At 51.2% G+C, this 16,363-nt stretch overlaps 2 protein-coding genes across 2 annotated transcripts; one reads left to right on the top strand and one right to left on the bottom strand.

Annotated features, from left to right (window-relative positions):
- Window positions 1-1,598: 1,598 nt before the first annotated feature.
- MAD2L1BP (MAD2L1 binding protein) lies at window positions 1,599-3,203 on the bottom strand. Its single transcript, XM_014876059.2, has 2 exons — window positions 2,899-3,203; window positions 1,599-2,269 (listed from the first exon to the last, which is right to left on the bottom strand). The coding sequence occupies exons 1-2, from the start codon at window positions 3,082-3,084 to the stop codon at window positions 1,739-1,741; spliced, it is 717 nt and encodes a 238-aa protein (XP_014731545.1). The 5' UTR covers window positions 3,085-3,203; the 3' UTR covers window positions 1,599-1,738.
- A 1,040-nt stretch (window positions 3,204-4,243) lies between these two features.
- GTPBP2 (GTP binding protein 2) lies at window positions 4,244-13,006 on the top strand. Its single transcript, XM_014876095.2, has 12 exons — window positions 4,244-4,503; window positions 6,727-6,753; window positions 7,350-7,534; window positions 7,837-7,945; window positions 8,492-8,689; window positions 8,960-9,134; window positions 9,730-9,949; window positions 10,375-10,510; window positions 10,921-10,979; window positions 11,679-11,850; window positions 12,129-12,293; window positions 12,668-13,006. Exons 1-12 carry the CDS (start codon window positions 4,321-4,323, stop codon window positions 12,863-12,865), a joined length of 1,827 nt encoding a protein of 608 aa, XP_014731581.1. The 5' UTR covers window positions 4,244-4,320; the 3' UTR covers window positions 12,866-13,006.
- The last annotated feature ends 3,357 nt before the right edge of the window (window positions 13,007-16,363 follow it).

Genomic DNA, 16,363 nt, shown 5'->3' with positions numbered 1-16,363 from the left:
GTTTGAAAGCTTCTTTAAACACTTGGGCACCTTAAATAATTCTTAAATAAGTGTTACAAGCAGCTTTGGTGGAAGCGTAAAGGGCTTTGATCTCCTGAGCACAAAACTCCTACATTCAAGTTATATTTCCTTCAAGAGACCTGGAATTTCATATTCAAGTGAGCAGTTGCACATCAGGCACCTTTCTTCACTCTCAGTTTTTCCCCTAGAACTAGCTTAAGAAGCAGCTACCGCACATTGTAAACAGATAGCAGTGGATAATAGAGCAGAGAGAGCACTCTAGTGTTCTCCAAGCTCAAAAATATCAAATGAAGTTCCTTCTACTTCTATCATCTCATTCCATTCCAAAAGGTCAAAGTTAAAATACACACCAAGTATAGAGGGTTACTTCAATCCTTACCCTCTTCCACAAAGGATTTTTACCACCTCATTGCGCATTTTTGACTCATAACAGCAAGTACCCTCACTACCAGTAGGTTCACATTTCTCTTCAAATGGATGGAGCTATTTGAAGCTACTGAAAGCTCGTTACAGCACAGATAATTGCCCAGCTGACTGAAGACAACTCCAGCAGATACCTAGTTCAAACACACTGCTCTCAGAGCTTCTCTCCCTGTCCTGTTCTCCAGGAGACACCAGCCCAGAAAAAACAGTTTTGATTCTAAGTGATACAATCTGACTAACAAAAGGAATTTGGCAGGTTAGGACAGTGCTAAACTTGATCACATTCCCCGACTTCTAAGCATTTCAGATATGCTGAAGTCTAAGTTTCTTCCTCAAGTGAGAGCTATCTTCCATTATTGGAACAGCACTTCTAACTTTCCCTGAAGAGGGTTAGCAAAGACACTGCTTACTTTTAATCTTGTATCTAACTTATTGTCAGGGCCGTTAGGCCTCCACCGTGCCTGTCTCTTTCAATCTCCAAGGCAGCCCTGACTACAAGATTTTTCATTTGCTGAAAAGTCTTACTTTGGAATATTACTGAACAGAAAGTGAGTCATGGGGATCTATTTGATCAAATAGATGGGCAAACACTTGAGGACTCAAGTGGGGCACACACCACGGCAGCCGTGGCTGGTGCTTGCAGGGTTGCCAAGGGGCCCCTGGACACGGCTCCTCCCAGCTCCAAGGTAGCCCTGGCAGCTCCAGCCCTTTGCAGAGGAACTGCCTTCATCCTGCCCCATTCTTTACTAGCTGGAAATAAATCCCTTTTCCACAACAATATTACCTCTGTGTCCTGCTGCAGTTTTGCCCTCTGGGTTTCTTGCTATGAGGAGCCTTTTAAGGACTGCAGATGGTTTTCCTCACAGAGAGTTATTATGAAGGAAGTAACTTCACTGAAGACAGTCTATGGGGAGCACGGCAAAGGCAGGATCAGAAAATGACCATATTTAAAACTCAGGAGAAGATTGTATGTGACCAGCATTTTCTAGTTCAACAAGCACAAAGCAGGGGACTTTTACTCCCAACAAATTAATTCATTTCATGTCACAGATCAGGTCCCTAAAGAATCATTGGACCTGTGTGCAACTGTGCCTTAAAGTGGATTTGCCTTCAACAACAACTCAGGAAATAAGGACAACAGATGAGCGCAGCAAGCTACAGGAAGTGAGTAGACTCCATGAAGAAAAAAAATTCATACAGACACGATTCAAAAATACATGGTTGCATTTGCTAAAATTAAGGCCTAAACAAAAAAATGTAATCAATATTCCAATTGAACTTCCATGGAAACCATTCATTCACTAATGCCTTTGAGGGTCACTGGTGCTTGGAACCAGACATAGTCCTCCCAAGCAGGTGTGGTGTGCTGTGGAGGTGAAGCACTAACATGGAGGTCTCCATCACAGGACAACTTAACAGTCAGCTTCCTCCCTCGGGTCGGCACTTGGTAGTTGAGCTTGGGCCGGAACCACTCAACACCACAGTCACGGTGTCCTTGGACCAGGACAAGAGTGCCTGTGACAGGGAGAGCCTTAAGTTCGCTGAAGACATCAGCGACAAAGAGGCGGTGAAAGAGCTGGCGAACACAGGGCGCAGTCTGGAGGCTCTCCTCAGCAGCGCCCTCGCAGAACCCTTCCAAATTCAGCTCATAGAGCTCCTTGGGGTTCATGACATTGCCACCAAGTAGGAAAAGAACCCGAGGAACCAGTGTCAGACTAAACATGACTTCCAGATGCTGGAACAATCCCTCCAGTTCCATCAGCAGCTGCTGGCACTTTCTGCTTGCCAGGCCCAGGGAAAGTGGCTTCCCAATTCCATCTCCATCCTGGAAAAAAAAAAACTCAAATTAGTACATTTAGTTATGAACAGGTATTTGTTCTAATACACTCTGCAGAAAGCATGGCCCATCCCAGAGAGTCAAGGAACAAGAAGTTTGTGTTCATTTTGAGAGCTATAGGTACCCACATCAGGAAGATGCACACCTTCCCTCCACATCAGGAGATGTTAGAGGAAGACAAAAGCACAATCCATAGCTACTCAGTTTGAAACTGAATTACGCTACTGATGAATTCCAATAGGAATTAGAAGCCCATCCTTCAGAGATCAGTCATCACTCTGAAATAATTTAATAGTTTGGGGGTTTTTTTTGCTTAGAGGTTTTTGCATAACAAACAGTGACACGCTTTGAGCGGAAAGTAGGAAACAATCGATTAAGAGCAATTTGTCGACACCTTCAGCAGCCTGAACTTAACGTTGCCTTCGCATCATTTTTAAAAGAAGAGGTAACGATTAGGGATACAGCCACAAGCACTTTACTTTAAAAGCGGCGACACGTTGCTGTACGAGCCACAGAGCGAGAACGGGAGGTCGCAAGCAAAACTCAAACGCCACGGCCCCCCTAATCCCCCGGCCCGAGGGCCACCTCCGAGCACGAGGATGACCCCGCGGACTCACCTGGGCCGCCTGCCGGCAGAAGTACGCGAGCTGCTCGTAGGGCAGCGGGAGCTGGTTCCGCTGGTGCAGGACGTGCTTCAGGAGCTCGCAGGCGAAGCGGTAGCCGCTGCCCCGGCACACAGCTCCCGGGAACGCCACGGCCACCGCGGGGCTGCCCAGCGCCGACCGGTCCCCCTGGGGTCTCATCCCGCCACGATCCAGGCCCGCCAGCGCCGAGGAACGAGGAAGCAGCAACACGCCCCCCCCAACGGCTGCCCCGGGTTTAAATGCCGCCGCTGCCGCAGAGCCTCACGGGAGGGGAGCACGGGCCGCGCCGCACGCCCTCCGGCGGCGGCCGAGACGCCGCGATTGGCGGGCATGGTGGGAGGCGGGGTCTCCGTGTAGCCCCGCCCCTTCGCTCCAGATCCCGATCCCGATCCGGTCTCGGGGCCGCCAGGCTGAGGCTGTGTCGGGAGCTACGGCTGTTTCTTGCAGGGCTATCCGGGGAGAGCCGCAGGAAGCGGCTCCGCTGTCCTCCGACCCGCTGCCGGCAGGCTTGGTGGCTCCGGTGCCTTGGGGAGGAGCAGCATTCGCACTGCTGCGGAGAGGCGGAGGCGGGGAGCGTGCAGGGAGTGCCGTGTTTGGAAACATTGTGCCCGCCGCCCCATTGGGTGCCGCCACCAGCACACGGCGAGCGGAGGGCGGAACGGCGAGAGGAGACGCTCCGAGGCTGCTTTACAGGAGCCGCGGCCGCGCGTGCACAGCACCACGGAGGGTGTCAGTTGTACGCAAACAATGATCCAGCGTCGCCCTCCCCGGGGCATGCGGTGGGGAAGGAGAAGGCGCAGTGGCCGTGGAACTGGAGACCGGGAATACACTTAATGAAGGGATGCGGCCACAGCTAGAGCATCCTTTGCTGTTCCGGCCGCCCCCGCCGTTGGATTTTAATGTGTCCTTTGAGATCACTCTGTATCGGGCTGCTGCCTCTGGGTAGTCATGAGGTACCTCCAATGCCGAACAACTTCGAAAGTGCCCCAGTTTCCCGAAGCCAGTCTGACTGATCGCTCGATGTCAATAACTAGGGAACCCGGGGCTGCGAACTGCAGAGGGGTAACCCACGGGCGTCCGCTGATCCCGGGGAGCGGCGGCATCCCGCGCGTTGTCGGCCGCGGCCGAGAGGCGGCGCCCTCTCCCTTGGACTCCAACTCCCATCAGCCCCCGCGGATAGAACCCGTACGGGAGCGAGCGGGTTGAGCCGCGGGGCACGCCGGGAAGTGTAGTTTCGAGCGGGCGGCGCGCAGTGCGTTCTCGGTGTTGTAGGCGGGCGGGACTCGCTTTCCCGGGGCGCCGCGCGGCGGTCGGTGACGCCGGAGCCGGGCCGGCGGGGCCGGGCGGGGAGCGGAGCGGGCGCTGCAGCGGGGCAGCGGGGCCGCGGTGTCCGCCATGGACTCCCGGGTGTCGGAGCTGTTCGGGGGCTGCTGTCGACCGACGGGCGGCGGGGCAGGCGCAGCGCTGCGCGGACGCGGGGTGGCCGCGCCTGGCGGCGGCAGTGGCTCGAAGACGAAGAAGAAGAACGGGCGGAGCCGCGGAGGGAAGGCCAACAACCCCCCGTACCTGCCGCCCGAGGTGAGCTCTGGCGGCCGCCGCGTCCTGTCAGCCGCGGAGGGAGCGGGACCGGGCCCGGGGGCGGGGGGTGCCGCCGCTGAGGGCGGGAGGGGCCGGAGGGCCGGTGCCCCCCTAGAGCGAGTCGGTACCACGGCCGGAGCCCGCAGGGTGGGTGGCGGGTCTGACTGAAGGTGCCGGGGCCGTGCCGGGGTCGGGCTGACAGCAGCCGTAGGAGCGGTCCTGCAGCTCCGGCCCCGGGAGCCGTGTGCCCGCCTGCCCCGCGCTCGCCTCCGGGCCGTGCTCGCGCCCCCACTACCAGCGAATTCTCTGCGGGGTCCACCGGACCCTGTCTGCGAGTGGTATCGCACTGCCTGGCGTCTGTCTGTGGGCTCGCCTGCGATCCAAATAGCTTCGAAAATAAAGCTTTGCTCGCCTCGTAGTTCCGAACATCCCGTTTGCAGCTCTCTCTCCCCGAGAGACGATCTGGTGGGTCTGAGCCCCTTTCCAGCTGCCAAACGGGTTCTGGTGACCCCCTTCCCAGTTAATTTGAGAGCTGTTTCCTCACTTAGAGCTACAGAGGGTATGGACAGAGGGTGAGGCACTTGTCTCTTGCAGCAGGAAGAAGTGGCATTGGGAGTACGTGGGTGTGTGCTCAGCTGGGGCAGTTGTCACCAGTCTGAACTGTCACACACTAGAACTGTCACTGTCGGGAGAATTGCATCGACTCGTACTCAATTGCTCGGCCCTAGTCAGTGAGCTTTCTGTAAAATATATAGTAGCCTGTGCTGGGAAAGAGCAGTTCCTCCACAAGGCAGGCATGGGACTCTTGGAAAGATGGGTTAACAGCACTTTGCTACTGTTAGATGTTGTCCACAGGTAGTGCCCTGCAGCCACTGTTTAGTTCTTGTTCCTTTCAGCTGGAGGCTGGACAGTCCCCTGTGGTTTCCACACAGCTTCCTGTTTCTGGCTACCCTGTGGAGTGTGCCCCAGCAAGTCAAGACTTGTTGCTTTTCTAGTCTCAAAGTGCCTTGGAGAAGACCCGCTCTGTTATTTAGATGACAGTGCAGTAGGTGAATGGGAATGAATTTTTCATAGAACTGGAAAGCTGGTAGATGGCAAGAGAGGAAAACCTGCTACAAGTACCTTTTTCTCACGGCACAGTTCTGCTGCCAGAGAGCTGAACTGACAATTGAGAACTTCTTTTGGCCTTTTGCCACTGTAAGCACCGCTGTGGTTAAGAGCTGAGCTGGAAGGCAAGGAGAGGGCTGTTGCCTCTCCTGGCATGCAAATAGGTGTCCAGAGGAAAAGGAAGTGCTTTACTGTTGCCAGCCCCATTTAGACTGACAGAGTAGAGTATGTGGCTTCCTGCGGGCTCCAGCCCTTTCTTAGTGGTCCTTATACTGAATCAATAGGAAAAATTATTTAAATATTTTATATCTACTTGTAAAATGAGATATTCTCTTTGGAAAGCTGGAGCCTGTTTTGATTGAAGTGAGTTTGATGAGTACCTGGCCCTTTCTGTTACAGCTCCATCTGGCTTCAGCCTTTCCTGAGAAAGTACTTCTGAGCATATTGTGTACAAACAGTCCCAATCAGGTCTGGTTCTCCAGAACTCTCTGGCCAGTGACTAGCTGGCAAAGGAGTCATTACCCCGCTTCTTTATGTCTGTAGTCCTTCCTTGTAGAGAGAAGATACATAAGGATGTAGAAAGGAGTCAATGAAAAACTAATTGAGTGAGGGAGAGTATCACTGAGCAGGAGAGGAAGCAGAAGCTTTTGTTCCCAGGCCCCTGTTCCTGTGCACATTGGATGGATGGAAGCTGCTGGATAGGGTGGGAATGGGATGCTGTGGGTCATGGATGGGTGAGGGGGGAGACTTCACATCGTATGCTGGCCTGTGCCTTTTTGAAACTGGAACACTCTCTCTCTCTGTTAGGCTGACCCTGTTCTTTACTGTCCAGAAAAAATTCCCCCCCCGGACAGTATTACCCTTGTGCCCCACTCTAGTTTTGTCCTCTCGTGTTCGTGATGTGGGGTGCAAACAGCACAAACAAACCATAAGGAAAGTTCTAGTTGAGTGTAGGAAAGAATGGCAGAAGGCTGGGACCTAACACAATCTTTCTGCCACTTTCCCTCTCTTTGAAATCCTCAGCATCAGCTTCAGAATATATGGGCAGCTGGTGCCTGTAGAAGGCCCTGTCGGCACCGCATCTAACTCTTATGTCTTGTTTCATTCTTTGACCAGGCAGAAGATGGAAACATCGAGTACAAGGTGAGCCTTTGAGGTTGTAGAAGGAAGTCTTCCTCCCAGAGGGTTATTTTACAGTGAGTAACTTCACTAAAGACAGCCTATGGGTAACATGGCCAAGGAAAGGATAGAAAAGTAGACACTACACTAAGGAACTACCATTCATCTTCTGTGTCTCTGTGCCAAGCTTTACCCAGTATGCTGAGCCAGAAAAATTTGATCTCAGTACTCATTTTTAGGAATCTCTTCTAGTATATGATGCCTACTGTATTTTTTCTTGAGAGAGAGATACAGATATCCCTGAAAATGATTTGCCACTTTCTTGTGGCTCTGGCCATTTGCACTTCCTGGCTCCTGGATCACAGATTGGTCCCAGAGTGCTGTCTTTAACCCTGCAGCAGGCAGGGTACAGATCCCTTTGTCATGAGGCGGGAAAGTTCTACCATATGTTTGTACCTTTGTGAAACCCCTTCTCACCCGTCGCATGGCTTTTGTTCAGACACAAATACAGGCAGTGTTTTGTAGAGGAGGATCAGAGTTGGGAGCATTGCTTCATGGAATTGGGCAATGAGATTTCCTCTGCATCCAGGCTGTGATTAGAACTACCCCTCTGTTAACAGTTAAAGCTGGTGAACCCCTCGCAGTACCGCTTTGAGCACCTAGTGACACAGATGAAGTGGCGACTACAGGAGGGCCGAGGTGAGGCCGTCTATCAGATCGGCGTGGAGGACAACGGGCTGCTGGTGGGCCTCTCGGAGGAGGAGATGCGAGCCTCGCTCAAGACACTGCGCCGGATGGCAGAGAAGTACGTGTTCCCTTTCATCTGCAGGGCCCATGAGCATGAACTGCCTCTGGTAGAGATGCTCCCTTCCTGGAGTCCCCTGAGTAGCTGAGGCTCCACCTACAAAGCCCTGTATGACTGACATTGCCTCAGTGCTGAGGCTCTGGAAACATGAGGAAAGTTACAGGGCTTTTGTCTGGAAGCTTGAGGCTCCTTCCCTGCTATCTCCAGCCTTCATCCCATTCATGTTGGCAGATGTTATCATAGAGGTGCAAGAGCTGTCAAGTACAAATGTGTCTCACTCCTTCGTTTTGTCTTTGTGGCAGGGTTGGGGCTGACATTACAGTACTGCGGGAGAGGGAGGTCGATTACGACAGCGACGTTCCAAGGAAGATAACAGAGGTGCTTGTCCGAAAGGTGCCTGACAACCAGCAGGTATGGACCTGTGGTTTGGCTGTCTTCTCCTGCTGGAGACCTAGAAGCTTCATACGAGCAGCTTCCTTTTGGCATGAGAGTCCAACCCTAGAGGCACTTTATCATAGGTTTGCCCATAGCAGATACTTTAAAGAGCTGCCAGAGATAGGCTTGATGATAACGCTTCTCGTCTCCAAGATTGTGACTGAGGCAGATGTCGGTGCAGGAGATTGCCTGGATCAGAGGTGAAAAATTATTTCACTTCTATCGCAATGGTTCTGATGCACACCTGTGTGCAGACAAGGAAGGATTTAGAGGTCTGCTGCAGCAAATGGCCTTTTTTGTGATATCAAAGCTCGGTACATCATATCTTAACTCTAGAGAGTGTATCACGACTGCTGGGCAGTGGTTTGCTGGGAGCAGGAGCAGAATCTGAGCAAGATTAAACTGCATTGTGTCCCTGATGTAGGGAAGCTCTCTGAGCTGCATCTCCACTGCCCAGTAGTGCTTGTGCATTCAGCACAACAATGGTTACATTTTCTGATTTCTTTGTTCTTTTTCCTGTAGTTCTTAGACCTTCGAGTAGCTGTCCTAGGGAATGTAGACTCAGGGAAGTCAACACTGTTGGGTGTCCTAACGCAAGGAGAGCTGGACAACGGGCGGGGCAGAGCACGCCTCAACCTCTTCCGACATCTCCATGAAATCCAGTCAGGAAGAACATCAAGCATCAGCTTTGAGATCCTCGGCTTCAACAGCAAAGGAGAGGTAAGAGAGTGGGTTGCTGAACTCAGAAAGGTGGAGGAGAATAGGATTACCCTCCTGTTAGAACTGTGAGTGGGACAGGAGGGAAGAGAGGTAGCACAGTTCTGTGTCCCTTAAGCTGAACCCGAGTTGTCCGTTTGCAACACTGTTTCTTGCACGCCTGGCGGATGATCTCTACTTAGTAATTTTGACATCAAAGCAGGTAGATAAGAGCTGGGTTTTCTTTACTTGCCTGCTGGTGCTGCCTGTCTCACAAGCTCCTTATCCCTTTAGGTGGTAAATTACAGTGACTCCCGGACAGCAGAAGAGATCTGTGAGAGTTCTTCCAAAATGATCACTTTCATTGACTTAGCTGGCCATCACAAGTATCTGAAAACAACCATCTTTGGCCTCACTAGCTACTGCCCAGACTTTGCCATGCTTGTGGTTAGCGCCAACACTGGCATTGGTGAGTGTTGCCCTGCCTGCATGGATTGACTGCAACATGTGAAGAGGAATGGAGAATTGGGGGAATGGGTCCTTGTCAGCTGTGAATGGTAGTCAGAAAAGTTTATTAATTTGTAAGCTTATATTGATATCTTGTAAGCCAGTGTCTGTGAGTGCCTGGGAGGGGAGTAGATCTGGGATCCTTTTACCAGCTGTAGACCACATTAAACTGTACCCTAGACAGAGAGGCTTTGTTTGGGATTTGAGGCTGTGTTTCTCAGAAAAGAAAACAACTTTGAAGTCTTGTAAAAAGGCATCTGGAGTTCTCCCACATCTATCTGACATTTTTGTGACTGTTCTCTGGCAAACTTTGGCCAAAGAATGAATCTTTCTGAAGCAGACAGATCAGTCACAAAATTTCTTGGTGGTTTTTATTTTTCTGGACTGATGTTTGGTTTTGTTTAAAATAATCGTGCTTTTTCAGTGTGTGATGACCTATGCAGTTACAGTGAAATCTTAAAGTGGGCCCGTGGGATAGTTAGGAGACACAGCTGTCTGCGTAAACAAGCTACAGCAGTGACTGCTGCTGCACCTACTCTCTCTCTTGTCTCCTGCAGCAGGCACAACACGAGAGCACTTGGGCTTGGCCATGGCCCTCAAGGTCCCCTTCTTCATTGTCATCAGCAAAGTCGACTTGTGTTCAAAAGCCACCGTGGAACGGACAGTGAAGCAACTGGAGCGGATCCTGAAGCAACCAGGCTGTAACAAGCTCCCCCTGCTAGTGAATTCAGATGATGATGCTGTTACAGCAGCACAACAGTTTGCACAATCTCCCAAGTAAGGGACCATTCCTTTCTTCTGTTGGGAGCAGACAATTCAGACTGGGCTGCCATACAGAGCTGGGGAAGGGTGAACACAGGGGAGGTGACTTCATCTTGAATATCTCTGCTCCTTGTCAAGTTTCCTACCTCTGCATTCTCCAAGAAGGCATTCTCCTCTCCCAGACTATTTTTCTGGGCTCTGGTAGCAAAGGCAGCATTAGAGTTACTTCTTAATGAGAAAAATGTGTGCTGACAAGGGATTGGTGCCTCGACCAAACATTGAGGAAGGATTACCGTGGAGTTGTACCTTGCCTTCCTGATTTAGCTACTTACTGGTGTAGTATCCATCTTCCTGTGGGTCTCAGTAGATTCAGAATCCCAGAAACCCTCTGGAGCTGTGCTGTGGCCTTCTGCTTATTTCTGTCTATTTGTGTCTGACAGCATCACTCCAATCTTCACACTGTCCAGTGTTTCTGGGGAGAACCTGGATCTCTTGAAAGTCTTCCTCAACATTCTCCCTCCACTGACCAACAGTAAAGAGCAGGAAGAATTAATGCAGCAACTTACTGAATTTCAGGTGGGTAAGGGTAGTTTGTTTCTAGTTCTGATACTGGACTCGTTGCTGTGCCATGGGAGAGACATTTGGGGAATTTGGACACCACGGGTAGAGATATGGTGAACCCCTGGACTACTGAGACACAATAAAAAATGGAACTTGGTCCTTGAAAAAAAGCCTGACAGGCTGGATCTGTCTTTAGCATGAGATGTCTGTCTCAGGGATAAGATCATTTCTCTGGTTGCTATTTAAAAGGCAGAGGTTTGTTCCTCTAATGGGAAGACAGTGGGAGTTGGTGAAGCTCTGTGATGGTGTCCGATGACCAGCAGAGAGATCACCTCCTCCCACACAAGAGGTGGGCTCTTGGTCTTCATTCTGGAGTGCTATTTCATAGTTGTCTGTCTGAGCAGCTTATTGTTGCCTTGCTGCAGGTTGATGAAATTTATACGGTGCCAGAGGTGGGGACTGTTGTGGGAGGAACTCTGTCAAGGTAAGTGAGCCTAAGCAGATAGGTGTGGATATGAATGGTTGCTGGAGTTCCCACAAGGTTAAAGTCACCTGTTGCAGAAGTGGAAGCTGTGTGAGGCTCAGTCCTGACTGAGCCAAACAGGGTGTTGGGAAGTGACATGAGCAGACCATTGGTCATGTGGTGGCAAGCAGACACTCTGCTCTAAAGTTGCTGGATTAGGAATGTGTCCTGAAACATGCTGAAAGAAGTCATGCTGGAATCTAGAGTTGGCAGAGGTTAGGCATGATCCGAGGAGTTGCTTTCTTCCTTCCTTAAGTAGGGGGAGGAAATGTAAAAGGTAGATCCTCTGATTCCAGCAGGGGTTAACTGCACACTACCCATGAAAAGGCAGCTGTCCCTCCATGTTTGGAAGCTATCAGAGCAGTTTGGCCACCAGCACATCCACACTGAAGGAGTGTCATTTGAGGTCTCTCCACCAGAAACTAAGCAGTGTGGCAAAGCACTGGGGGTGCAATGGCCCCTGTCTGTACCTGGGATTCTTAAGAGTGATAGTGTGGCTCTCACTCCTGCAGTAAGAAATCCTGGTTCTCAGTAGCTTTGTGTCCCTTTTAATTGGTCCAGGGTAAGAGTCCAAAGACTTGGCCCTGGGGAATTTGTTCAGGTTAATCTTGGAGGGTGAAATGTGGGATTAACTGTGTCCTGCTCTTCTTCTCTGGGCAGTGGGATCTGCCGAGAAGGGGAGAACTTGGTGGTTGGTCCCACTGACGATGGGAAGTTCCTGCGGCTGAAAGTGTGCAGTATCCAACGGAACCGCTCTGCCTGCCGTGTGCTGCGGGCTGGGCAGGCAGCCACCCTGGCCCTCGGACCCTTCGACCGCTCCCTGCTGCGCAAGGTTAGTCCCGCTGCTGCCAGGTTGTTCACTGGTCCAGTGAGCAGGGCTGGAGGCTTTCCTGGACATCTCCCATTGGTAGGGTGGGAATGAAGTAGAAACGATTGCAGGAAACTTGCTGGAAGGGGAGGAAATGGCCAGGTTACAAAGTACAATGAGTACAAGGCTGAGAGTGGGATGCAAGCCCAAGTCACAGCATGGAGGTGTATTTGTGGTTCTGGGGGCTGTTCAGAAGCAAGTGGACTGGCCCTAGCTGGTCTGAGCCTTGTGTTGTTCTGCAGGGCATGGTCATGGTGAGTCCAGAAATGAACCCCACCATCTGCTCAGTGTTTGAAGCCGAGATTGTGCTGTTATTCCATGCCACAACTTTCCGGAAGGGGTTTCAGGTGACAGTGCACGTGGGGAATGTGCGACAGACGGCTATCGTAGAGAAGATCCATGGAAAGGTAGGCCAGGGGAAAAGAGGGGAGGAAGATGGACCTCCCTGTGGGGTTTGTTGGGATTCCACCATGCCCTCTAGTAAAGCTAGGGGCTGCTGGTATTTTCAGTAGCTGTGTCCTTTCTTAGGAGCAGATTCTAGCCCTTTATCCTGCCCATTTGGTTGCTTTTCCTCCAAACATGTTAAAGAGAGGTGAACTCTCCATTCTTCAGAGCTTGTGTCTTCCTGTCTCTTCTTATGTATACAGTAATGGGAAGGGCTCAAGCCATGCAGTCTGAAGAAGGCTTTTCATTTGCCTCATCTTCTTACCATCTACATGCACTTCTTCCTGCATTCATCAGCTTGGGAGATGGGTCTAAGCTCTCCCATTTTCCTTTTCAGGACAAGCTGCGGACAGGAGAGAAGGCAGTTGTTTGTTTCAGGTTCATCAAGCATCCTGAATACTTGAAGATTGGAGCCAAACTACTTTTCCGTGAAGGAGTCACCAAAGGCATTGGGCATGTCACTGACCTCCAAGCCATCACCACCAAAGACAACGGCCTGGAGGAGTCCCTGGGGCCTGGACAGCTGAGCTTCTGACTACCAGTAGGTCAGAGTAATCTCCACTCACCAGCACCTGGAGAGAAGGCTGGAAGCTCCTGTGGCTTGCTGAGCAATGCCTGGAGCTGCTGCTGTCCCATTCTAGTGTGGATGTCCCTCTTCTGCACTGTGAGATGGAGCATGGGAGAGTTTCTTGCATTCAGTGCCGTACGTGGGACAAGTTAAGCGTGTTCTCCACATCGCCTGCAGCTTTCATTACCCTGCCCTCCTTCAGAATAGATCAGAGGTACCTGCAGACCTGGGCAAACAAGTTTTGGCTTTGTTTACTGTTTGAAAATTGCTGGTTGGGAGGCGCAGCGCACTTGAAGGCAAGCAGTGAAGGGATTTTTCCATCTCTGACACAAGGTCTGGTCCCATTTCTGCTCTCTGAGCACTGGGTTGTTACCAGTGTTCTCTCAAGTCATCCTTCAGCACGTCCTTCTGGGCAGGGGATGGAAGAGGCCATGTTACCCACAGTGGGCTTGGCTGAATCTCTCAGAATGCTTTCAGGACACTTTTTAACCGTTTGAATCTTGGTTGGCTTTAATCTGCTGTGTGTCCATTTGTGCATTGGTTTTGCGTTACTCCAATCTGAGTGTCTTACTGTTGGACAGATGTCCTGTTCCCCACTCACATGTACACATTTCTTCAGCGTCCTCTTTCTGACTCCCAGGAAGCTGTGGCTGCTCTGAGTGGCACAGCCTCTTGACATAACATCATGAAGACAGAGTTTGGACTTGCATCTGTTCCTTGCAGCAGCTGGACAGGAGGCCGTTCTGCGGAGCAGAGCAGGGCCCGGGCCTGTGCTGGAGTGAGCAGGTTGTTTCCATGGATGTTCACCTGAAGGTGCCATCTGCATATTGGCAGCAGTGATTTGCAGTGGGCTCCCTGGTGTGGCTGTTCCTAGCCCACCTTGTTCCTCATACGCTTGCCTTAATGTGTGAGGAGGACAGGCTGCATTACCTACACAAAACCAGGTAATTTCTGTTGTGACATTGGCACTATTCATATTTCTCTTGGAGGAAGAATTCCTTTCTTTCCTTTGCTACTGGTATTTGTTGTCAGAGGAAAGCTGATGTTGCCAGCAAGGACTCTGTATATAGAGTGGAGCACAGATCTCCCACTGTCATACAGCTCTGCCATGTAGCCTGGAGGGTGCAGCAGGGTATGTAAAGCTGTACATAGGCTTTTGGTTTTATTGTTGACTGTTAGACCATATGTGTCTGCTGTGAGCAAAAGGCCTTCAGCAAGCCCTGCTGGCTGGTGGCCTGCTAGCCCTGACTGAAGAGAAGGGTGAGGGCCTCTCATAGCACTTGGACACCCAAGCAGCCCTTCTGGCATCCTGAGAGCAGGTTCTGCTGCTGGGCTGCTGGCACAGGTGCTGCTGTGGGGCTGTGCAGGGCCGTGGGTCTCTGTGCTGGGTGAGGCCATCACGGGGCAGGAAGGTGGGGGCTGCACCCTGCCAAGAGTGTGCTGGGGTGGGGGGAAGCCTGTCAAGTGGTGGCATAAATGAAGGGAAGGCAGCTTAAGAGTTGCAGGAGTGACCTGTCCCTTGGAGGGAGCACCGGATCCAGCTGAAAACTGCTGCATCCCCAGCAGAGAGAAAGGAGATGCTGGCTCAGGGTCACTGCTCAAGCAAGATCCCTTTTTATTCCTATTCTAGCAGTGGGCTGGGTATTCCAATGACAGACTCTTTGCACCAATGCCTGCAAGGACAGGCCTCAGCCACCAGCAGGCTCTTCCTTTTGGTGCTAGTGGGTCACAAAGAAAGCTGCCTGGGTGTGGGGGACTCCAGCTCTTTGCAGCAGCACTGGTGTTTTTTGCCCCAAAGGGGGGTGCTGTGACCTTTTCTGAAACAGCTGATGGCTGGTCTCACCTCATCCCTGCCATCTGTGGCATGACTGTTCTTGGTGCCATGCTCTTCATAATTGCTGTTTTGTTGTCTTGAATTTTTCTAATGCTGGGGATTGTCCCTGTTCTTCAAGCACCTATATAAATGTACAGAATAAAGATGTTTTATTGAGCTTGCTGGCTGAGTTGTACAATGAGTGAGGGTGGAGCTGGGCTCTTACCCTGCTGCCCTTGGAGCTGGGTCACAATTTGAGCTGGCTACCCTTCACCCATTCCTAAGCTTCCTGCGTTCAGCCCTATAAATACCGCGCCGTGGTGTGGAAAGAATGCACGCGCTGCTGTTTACAATCTTGTGCTCCCGGCTTATCTGAGTAAGCCTGGGTGTGCAGCCTGAGGTCACAGGCAGCCACGTCACCCTGAGCACAGCACTTTGGGCTGTTGTGGGCGGAACAGGCTGCGGCGAGAGCCACCTCCCAGTCATAAATTCCCCCAGAGCCTAATTAAAGAGACTCTTTCTAGGGCACACATCTAACCAGTCATTTGTTTTTAAAATAGCTTTGACCTTATCAAGAGGTTCGTGACTGCCTTATATACATGAGAACAGGTTGTTCCCTTGGGACAAGTACGTTTCCCTGTGGAGATGACTTGTGACCAAAAGGATTTGCCTCTTCTAAACTTGTTTTTGTGTCAGATAGTGGCATCTGCAAAGTCCAGTCCTGCCAGACACTTAGGAAATGAGATGTGCCATTGTCACAGGAGATGAGGCAATCCTGCCAGACTGGTTGCTGTCTCTCTTCACGTGAGGACTTTGGGAAACTTGTCACTTTGCAATGTTAGCATTGTCATAAGTAGGAGTGACTCCATAATTCCTTCCCCTACGATTACCAGAGCTGCATGCACCAGAATGAGCTTCTTGTTCTTGAGATCTCATGACTGTGTTGCAAAGTGTTAGACTGACAATAATGTAGCAGCATCCCAGCACAGGCTGTGTGCTGGAAGGAGACAGCAGTTCAACAGCTGCATTTAGGATGCAGTTCAGAAAATAGCACATAGATACAGAGCTGCAGTTTACATCATTATCTACTGCCTGAAAGGCTCTCTCCCCCCCTGCCCAAGGAAGGGAAGCCTGCAGCTGATGTAACTCCCTGCAACGCGTTTCCTAACCCCACCCAGTGCTGCCTTGACGTGGCACATTCTTTCCCCCCGCCCTAAGAGCCACGTTCAAATTACTGGTAGCAGAGCTTTTGGCGGGCTCCAGGCAGCTCGCAGTGTAGGAGAGCTGAGCCCTGCCAGGCAGCTGAGGGCAAGCACACCTCTTGCCCTGGAGCCAGTCTCACCCTCTCTCAGTGCCTGCTTGTCCCCTCCAGGATATCCTGCTCTGTTGGCTGTAGTAATCCGTGGAGCTCTGGAGTGGCCACTTTACTGTGACCTGTGGCCCAAAGAACTGAACAAGTCATTTGGCAGAATGCAGTCAGAACAGATACCTGTTACCAAGTTGTATTTAGTATTACTCAGAGTCCAGGAAGGAGGAAAAATGTGGTTATACACTCTACAGTGGACAAAAGCTTTCACAGTGGGCTTTGTGACTATTTTCTAGCCATTCTTCTATCTATTTTCTAGCCCTGTTTTCTATCCCTTCCAATGAAG

Source organism: Sturnus vulgaris, chromosome 3 (assembly GCF_052056855.1).
Source record: "Sturnus vulgaris isolate bStuVul1 chromosome 3, bStuVul1.hap1, whole genome shotgun sequence".
Classification (NCBI taxonomy): Eukaryota; Metazoa; Chordata; class Aves; order Passeriformes; family Sturnidae; genus Sturnus; species Sturnus vulgaris.
Note: the sequence above shows the minus strand (reverse complement) of the source record. Positions and strands in the feature narration are given on the sequence as shown.

Coding starts and splice junctions, on each gene's coding strand:
- MAD2L1BP (XM_014876059.2), bottom strand. CDS start 3,084: ATGAGACCCCAGGGGGACCGGTCGGCGCTGGGCAGCCCCGCGGTGGCC. Junction 2,270..2,898: donor TCTGCCGGCAGGCGGCCCAG/GTGAGTCCGCGG, acceptor TTTTTTTTCCAG/GATGGAGATGGAATTGGGAA.
- GTPBP2 (XM_014876095.2), top strand. CDS start 4,321: ATGGACTCCCGGGTGTCGGAGCTGTTCGGGGGCTGCTGTCGACCGACG. Junction 6,754..7,349: donor ATGGAAACATCGAGTACAAG/GTGAGCCTTTGA, acceptor CTCTGTTAACAG/TTAAAGCTGGTGAACCCCTC. Junction 12,294..12,667: donor TAGAGAAGATCCATGGAAAG/GTAGGCCAGGGG, acceptor TTTCCTTTTCAG/GACAAGCTGCGGACAGGAGA.